The 8,504-nt window shown below is 47.2% G+C and overlaps 1 protein-coding gene across 1 annotated transcript; it reads left to right on the top strand.

Annotated features, from left to right (window-relative positions):
• Positions 1-1,002: 1,002 nt before the first annotated feature.
• On the top strand, positions 1,003-7,109 carry Tlr2 (toll like receptor 2). The gene is made up of 2 exons (XM_051157364.1): positions 1,003-1,224; positions 4,729-7,109. The coding sequence occupies exon 2, from the start codon at positions 4,744-4,746 to the stop codon at positions 7,096-7,098; it is 2,355 nt and encodes a 784-aa protein (XP_051013321.1). The 5' UTR covers positions 1,003-1,224; positions 4,729-4,743; the 3' UTR covers positions 7,099-7,109.
• Positions 7,110-8,504: the final 1,395 nt, after the last annotated feature.

Raw genomic sequence — 8,504 nt, 5'->3', positions numbered from 1 at the left:
AAAGAACTATTCTCAACTTCATATGGAAAAACAAAAATACCCAAATAGCTAAGACAATCCTATACAATAAAAGATCTTCTGGAAATATCTCCATCCCTGATCTCAAGCTGTACTGTAGAACAACAGTAATAAAAACTGCATGGTACTGACATAGAAACAGACAGGTGGATCAATGGAATCAAATTGAAGACCCAGAAATAAACCCAACCAATAAGCTATCTAAATGATTAAGGACAGGAGAGGAATTCAGCGTAGCCACATCAGGAAGGTGACTAAATAAAGAGGTCATGACACGCCCATCCTAAGTCCACCATCACAAGTTTAAGTCACAAGTTCAAATTTTTTTTTCATTTTTTTAATTAATTTATTCTTGTTACATCTCAATGTTTATCCCATCCCTTGTATCCTCCCATTCCTCCCCCCCTCCATTTTCCCATTATTCCCCTCCCCTATGACTGTTCCTGAGGGGGATTACCTCCCCCTATATATTCTCATAGGGTATCAAGTCTCTTCTTGGCTACCTGCTGTCCTTCCTCTGAGTGCCACCAGGTCTCCCCTCCAGGGGGACATGGTCAAATGTGAGGCACCATAGTACGTGAGAAAGTCATATCACACTCTCCATTCAACTGTGGAGAATATTCTGACCATTGGCTAGATCTGGGAAGGGGTTTAAAGTTTACCTCCTGTATTGTCCTTGGACAAGTTCAAATTTAGATATGGCAAGAAGTATCCATAAATAGGCCACCTTGGTCAAGACATTGTCCAGGCCTCCAGTCTTTCCTTCACGGTGATTTTACAAAAACTTCCGGTGTTTGCAACCCTTAACTTCACCCAACAGGAGACACTTGGAAGGAATTCCAATAACCAAAGGGAGAATGTGTCTCTTTAGAATAGCTTCTTCTGGCCAGAAACCTTACAGTAGGATGCTCAACTTTCATTTTGATTGCCCAGTCTCGGTGGTCACTTGGGGAATCCCACACGGAGCCTCTGGCCTTTCAGTTCTGTTTTCCCTGCCCTGTTGCTCCTGCCAACCTCTGGTGCCACGCTTGGCTCCCCGTGCAGACAGACCCCTGTGGGCGGCGCTTGTCTCAAGTTGGGCGGTGCTGCCGACCGGGAAGTTCAGGTTCTGGACTGGGGACATCCCCTTCCCGCACTTCCCTGTCCTCTCCGGCCAGGGACCCAAGTAGCCAGAGGGTGCGGGAGCTGCTGCTGGAGGTCTCCCAGGTAGGTCGGTCGTTCCCGCTGCGGGGTCTCTGCATTACTTCCTGACCAGGGCCAGGGACGACAGGGCGGCTGCTGTGGCTGCGCGGTGTAGGGACCCGGTTCCCACCGCGATGCACCTGCACCCCGGCGGTTCTGCTTTGGTGACAGAAGTTTCCAGCAGCAGCCCCTGCTTGATCTTTGGGGACAGATGTGTCCAGCTGTAGTCCCTGAAAGAAAAAGGGATACCCAGAGAGGAGAGGGGCACCGGTAGAGCTGCTGCCACTGTGGAGCCCGCGGCTGTGTGACTAGCGTCTTTGTAGCCTCCCTGGCCTCGGGGTGGCAGAGAGTAGCCCCTGTAGTGTCCCTGAGCCCTAGTACTCTCCTGGGGACGGTGGCGCTGTCCCAGCATTCCCGGAAAGGGCTACCCTCTCTTGTCCTCAGCCCTCTCTTGTCCTGGCTCGGAGGTTGGCGTAAAGGCATTCACTCGCAGGAGGTGTGTCCGCAATCACTGTTTCAGACTAGGAAAAGAAGTGGAAAAGATGTCGGCGCGCGAGAAGGTGCAGACTATTCTCTTCCAGCTGGGATTTTGCTTCTGCGTGTAGGGGCTTCACTGCTCCGCCTTCCTTCATCTCTGGAAATGAAGTTGCAGAGTTGCAGCTCTGGTTAGAACTTACTGAGAGAGTTCTTTGAATAAGGGGTCTCTGTGGATCCCCTTACGAAGCCGGCTCAGTTCCATAAAGGAGAAGCCCGTGTTTACATTTTAGATGTCAGGAAAAGGGTTTTCTGGTTTCAAAAGGAGAAATTATTTTGGGTGTAAAATGCTCAGCTTGCTGGATGATTTTGATCTGACTGGAAAGTCTTGCCTACGCTACCGAATCTTTAGCAAAGAACAAATGGTTTGCTATTTCCCACAAAGGGAAATAGCGAAAATCATGACTATTGGAAAATGTCTTATTTCACCACATTCGAAGTTTCTTTCTGTTCCAAGCAAAGAACACTTGCACCTTAAACTTTCAATTAATTTTTACAAAATTTGCCAGATGTTGACAATATATTTTGGAAGTTTCTAAGCTACCAGTTATTTTTTTAACTTCTAAATTTATAAGTAAAGTAACATTTAACTTGATAAATGCTCAATGAAAAACCACCTATAAGTTTAAAGTCAAGAGAGAATACAAAATTTAGAAAGTTCATAATGCAATGATTGGAAGCCTCAAAATATTAATTATATTGAATAAGATGACTTCATTTAAATGATCAGGTTAACAGTGTCAGAAAAGACGTCACATCTACAACCTAGATATTATCTGCTGGTTTATCTTTTTGAGATGGTCTCGTGCCTTATAGGCTGGCCTTGAACTCACCATGTGTCTGTGGAGGACCTTGAACTACTGCTCCTCCTGTCCCTACTTCTGGAGTGCTGGGGTCAGAGGCATGCACTGATGCGCCCTATTTATTCAGGGCTGTGGATCAAACAAAGTCTTCTATGCACACTAGCCAAGCACTCTACTGACAAAGGACATCCTAGGCCCATCACCAGCTGATTTCAAGAGATACATTTCATAAGGACACTAAAAATCGAAAGGGAAAATGCACACAACCAGTTATCAAAAGAAAGTTGCTGTGGATGGAGAGATGGATTATTGAAAGTAAAGAGCATTTGCTGCTCTCTCAAGGGACCTGGGTTCAGTTCCCAACACCCATCCAGTTATAGGGGGGGTCTCATGCCTTCTTTTGGCACTTCTGAGGGCACTGCATACACATGGTGCACATGTGTATATTCAGGCAAGACACTCACACATATACAGTAAAGTGCTGCTTGCCACCAGGCCTGATGACCTGAGTTCAATTTCTAGAATCCATATGGTAGAAATGAAGAACTGGCTTCCTCAAATGCTCCCTGACTTCCATGCTTGTGCTGCAGCACACGTGTGCCCCTCGCCCAACAACAAATAAGTGTAAAAAGTGTTTTGGAAAATTGTTGTGCTGCCTCACTGAGGGCACACAACAATGGCATGTGGCTGCACGGAACAGCTACAGGTATAGGTGTATACAGGTGTACAGGGGAAAAAAGCGTTGGATTCTCCCATGAAAGGGTACTCGCAAAGTCAACGAAACCCCTTTACTCACTTTCATCTAAGTAGCCCATCTGGCATTGGACACGGCTTTCTGGACCTACCTGTGCAGGAAGAGAAGGTTCTGATGGCCTGATGGCCCTCAACTCAGCAAACCGCTGGGTCCCTCTGCCTAGGCCTCCAAACATCCCTTTGGTATGGTAGTTGTAAGAGCAAGGCAGAGTCAGTGGGCACGAGATGGTCTTCTCGTCAGAAAATAGGCTGTTTCTAGACCTTCATTTGGTTCATGTGTCCAGTGAGAAAGGTGGCTGAGTCCTGTGTGATCATGAGCCAAGGGAGCAATGAGCCAAGGAAGAGCCAGGCTTGATGAGCATTAAAAACAGGAGCCACTGACTAGAAACCCACACGGCCACGTCTACTCATTTCTTTAACTACTTGCTTGTCCATTCCTCTGTGCCTTTCTTTGTTCTTTGTTGTTAAGTATAAACTAACCTCTGGAGGGCCTTTCTGTGACCTCGCTAGCCCCCTCTGGTAATTGAGGCAGAAGCCTATTGGTTTATTTAAACAAGCCATCAGCACAATAGCTGGGCAGGTATGATTTAAACTAATTTTCTAAGACAATCTGCCTACCTCCCAGTGGCACTCCTCAAGTTGCTAGCCAATATGTTGTCTGGGTTGGATCTGCTCCATCAGGCACGCCTCTCTCCTTCTTCTTTCTTCTTCTCTCCCTGCTTTTCCCAGTCTCATGGTCTTTACCTGAGACCCACCCCCAGCCTGGAACCAAAGTTTCACCTACCTTTATTCTGTCCAGTAGTTGGCAGTCAGCAACTTTATTAACCTACCAGAGATAAGTGGGGAGCAAAGTTTACACAACATCATTTGCAGCCAGATCTTGGGGCCCATAAATTAGCATTTGTATACATAGTACTAGACCCAGCCCCCAACAGTTTATTTTTCAACCCACCTTTATATTGAGCTCTGCTTTTTCTCTCATATGGTTGTGTTTTTAAAATTTCTTCATTGGCAGACAAAATCTGCTAGTGGCATTGTATATATCAGAAAATTAAATTTATTTATTATTATGTATACAGTACTTTGCCTGCATGTATACCTGCAGGCCAGAAAAGGGCATCAGATCACATTATAGATGCTTGTGAGCCAACATACGGTTGCTGGGAATTGAACTCAGGACCTCTGGAAAGAGTAGCCAGTGCTCTTAACCTCTGAGCCCTCTGTCCAGACTCAGAAAATTAATTTTTAATCCTCACTCATGCATTGCAATTTGCCTCTAAGTTATTTCTTGCACACACACACACACACACACACACACACACACACAGAGAGAGAGAGAGAGAGAGAGAGAGAGAGAGAGAGAGAGAGAGAACACAAGAGTAAAAATCATGACACGTCATCAGGCACACTCACTCACATGTGCTTCCTTTGCTTTAAGGTCAAATCTGGGAGGATGCTACCTACCCTTTGGAACTTCTGGACTGTGGTGGCCATGATAGGCCTCTTGAAGGAAGGCTGTTCTGCTCCAGAGCCCCTGTCATGTGCTGCTGCTGGTGTATGTGATGGCCGTTCTAGGTCTTTCACGTCTATACCCTCAGGACTCACAGCAGCTGTGAAGAGCCTTGACCTGTCTGACAACAAGATCACCTACATTGGCCATGGTGACCTGCGAGGGTGTGTGAACCTCCAGACTCTGATGCTGGAGTCCAGTGGAATCAACACAATAGAGGACGCCGCCTTTGATTCCCTGGGCAGTCTTGAACACTTGGACTTGTCCAATAATCACTTAACTAACTTGTCTTCCTCCTGGTTCAGGCCCCTTTCCTCTTTGAAATACTTAAACTTAATGGGAAATCCTTACAGGACACTGGGCGAAACGTCACTGTTTTCCAAGCTCACAAATTTACAAACCCTCAGGGTAGGAAATACTGTCGCCTTCAGTGGGATCAGGAGAATAGATTTTGTTGGGTTGACTTCTCTTGATGAACTTGAAGTTAAAGCACCAGGTCTCCAGAGCTATGAGCCCAACAGTCTAAGGTCGATTCAAGACCTCCGTCACCTGACCCTCCACCTGAGGGAGCATGCTTTCCTGCTGCAGGTTTTGGCTGATATTCTGAGTTCTGTGACATATTTGGAAGTGAGAGACACTAGCTTGAACAGCTTCCACTTTTCAGAACTGTCTGTAGATGAAACCACGTCCCCGATGAAAAAGCTAGCATTCCGAAATGCGGCTCTCACTGACAAAAGTTTTAATGAACTTCTGAAGCTGCTGCCTTACACTCCGGAACTGTCGGAGGTAGAATTTGACGACTGCACCCTCAATGGAGTTGGGGATTTCCACCCATCGGAGTCAGACGTGGTGAGGGAGCTAGGTAAAGTGCAAACGGTAACGATAAGGAGGTTGCACATCCCTAATTTCTACTTATTTTATGATCTGAGCACTGTATATTCCCTCCTGAAGAAAGTTAAGCGAATCACAGTAGAAAACAGTAAGGTTTTTCTGGTTCCTTGTTTGTTTTCCCAGCATTTGAAATCATTAGAATTCTTGGACCTCAGTGAAAATTTGATGGTTGAAGAATATTTGAAAAACTCAGCCTGTGAGGATGCCTGGCCTGCTCTGCAAACCTTAGTTTTGAGCCAGAATCACTTGAGATCAATAGAAAAAACAGGCGAGATTTTGTTGACTCTGAAAAACCTGACAGCGCTGGATATTAGCAGGAACAGTTTTCATCATATGCCGGACACTTGTCAGTGGCCACCGAAGATGCGTTTCCTGAACTTGTCTAGTGCAAGGATACAGGTCATAAAAGCATGCATTCCCCAGACACTGGAGGTGCTGGACGTTAGTAACAACAATCTCGATTCGTTTTCTTTGTATTTGCCTCGGCTCCAAGAGCTCTATATTTCTAGAAATAAGCTGAAGACGCTCCCGGATGCCTCCTTGTTCCCTGTGTTACTGGTCATGAAGATCAGAGAGAACGCAATAAGCACTTTCTCTAAAGACCAACTTGATTCTTTCCCCAAACTGGGGACTCTGGAAGCAGGAGACAACCACTTCGTCTGCTCCTGCGAGTTTCTGTCCTTCACACTGGAGAGGCCAGCTGTGGCCCAGGTCTTGGTTGACTGGCCAGACAGCTACCTGTGTGACTCTCCTCCCCGCCTGCAAGGCCAGAGGGTTCAGGACGCCCGGCCTTCAGTCTTGGAGTGCCACCAGGCTGCCGTAGTGTGTGGCATCTGCCTCGCCCTTCTCGTGTTGATCCTGCTCGTGTGTGGCCTGTGCCACCATTTCCATGGGCTATGGTACCTGCGAATGATGTGGGCGTGGCTTCAGGCCAAGAGGAAGCCCAAGAGAGCTCCTTGCAGGGACGTTTGCTATGACGCCTTTGTTTCCTACAGCGAGCAGGATTCCTACTGGGTGGAGAACCTCATGGTCCAGCAGCTGGAAAACTCTGACCCGCCCTTCAAGCTGTGTCTCCACAAGCGGGACTTCGTTCCTGGTAAGTGGATCATCGACAACATCATCGACTCCATCGAAAAGAGCCACAAAACCGTGTTCGTGCTTTCTGAGAACTTCGTCCGGAGCGAGTGGTGCAAGTACGAACTGGACTTCTCCCACTTCAGGCTCTTCGATGAGAGCAACGATGCGGCCATCCTGGTTTTGCTGGAGCGCATTGAGAAAAAAGCCGTCCCCCAGCGCTTCTGCAAACTGCGCAAGATAATGAACACCAAGACCTACCTGGAGTGGCCCTTGGATGAAGCCCAGCAGGAGATGTTTTGGGCAAATCTGAGAACTGCAATAAAGTCCTAGGTTCTCCACCCAGCTCCTGTCTTGTCTTTTTTTTTTTTTTTTTTAAATATAATTTAAATAATTTATTCAGATTACATCTCAATTGTTATCCCCTCACTTGTATCTTCCTGCCCCCCTCCCTCCCTCTTTCATCCTATTCCTCTCCCCCAGGTCTGTGACAGAAGGGGACCTCCTCCCCCCACCATATGATCACAGCCTATCAGGTCTCATCCTGATAGCCTGCTTACTCTTCCTCTGTGTGCCCACCAGGCCTCCCCACCAAGGGGAAGTGGTCAAACACGAGGCACCAGAGTTTCTGTCAGACTCAGTCCCTGCTCTCCACACCACTGTGGAGAATGTGCTGTTCATTGGCTAGGTCTGAATAGGGGTCAGGGTTTACTAGATGCATTGTCCTTGGTTGGTACAGTAGTTTGAGCAGATCCCCCCTGGGTCCAGATCCATCAGCCTTGATGGTCTTCTTATAGGTTTCTAGATCCTTCTAGAATCCTCTGGATCCTCTGGATCCTTCTATTTCCCCATTCTCTGATACCTCTCTCACCTGGAGTCCTAATAGGAAGTCCCAGTGTCTACCCCTATCTCCTGCTAAGTAAAGTCTCTCAGGGGACATCTCTGTTGGGCTAGTGTCCAATTATAAGTGAGTATATACCATGTGTATCTTTCTGGGCCTGGGTTAACTCACTCAGGATGATCGTTCCTAGTTCCATCCATTTGCCTGCAAACTTCAGGATTTCCTTGTTTTTAATAAATAGAGGAAGAAGGGGATCCAGCTACCAACACCCCATTCAAGAGCATACCCAACATGAACTTGCTTCCTTCCAATAGGTCCCACCCACTTCCTAAAGATCCCACCACCTCCCAAAAGTCCAAAGTTTCTTCAGAGACTCAAGATAAACTCATAATTATGAGCTCCTGAAAACCAAAACACAAGATACATACTTCTAAGATGCAATAGTATACACATCGCCACTCCCAGAGAGAACACACAGAGACATAGTGAGACAAACCTGGACCAAATCGTAGCTGGGCAAGCACCAAGCCATGCAGCTTCATCTGCCTGCCATCTGGGGCACGTGGCAGCAGCATCTGAGATGCAACAGGCTTGGTGGCCCTGCCCCTGTGCCCCTGCCTCTTGCAGGAAATACAGTCCTGGGGCCAGCTCCACTTGATGCCTACAACTTTTCCTGTCAGCAATCATAGGTTTTCACTGCAACTTATACCACACCCACAGTGCTTCACGCACAGGCCTCTCAGGGCTTCCCGGCAGAGGCTCCAACCCAGCTACGTATTAGCCCACCTCGTCTGTTTTCATGTTTTGTTGTGTTTCTGCAGACTTGGCGAAAGATGCGATCACCAATTATTCTCGTGTTCTGAATGCCTACAAAGCAAGCGTCATAGACAGGATACCA

The sequence above is a fragment of the Acomys russatus genome, chromosome 15 (genome assembly GCF_903995435.1).
Source record: "Acomys russatus chromosome 15, mAcoRus1.1, whole genome shotgun sequence".
NCBI lineage: Eukaryota > Metazoa > Chordata > Mammalia > Rodentia > Muridae > Acomys > Acomys russatus.
The sequence above is the reverse complement of the archived record's forward strand: the minus strand, read 5'-3'. Positions and strand labels throughout refer to the sequence as shown.

What these genes read in the sequence shown, in the direction of transcription:
- Tlr2 (XM_051157364.1), top strand. Translation starts at nt 4,744, where the DNA reads ATGCTACCTACCCTTTGGAACTTCTGGACTGTGGTGGCCATGATAGGC.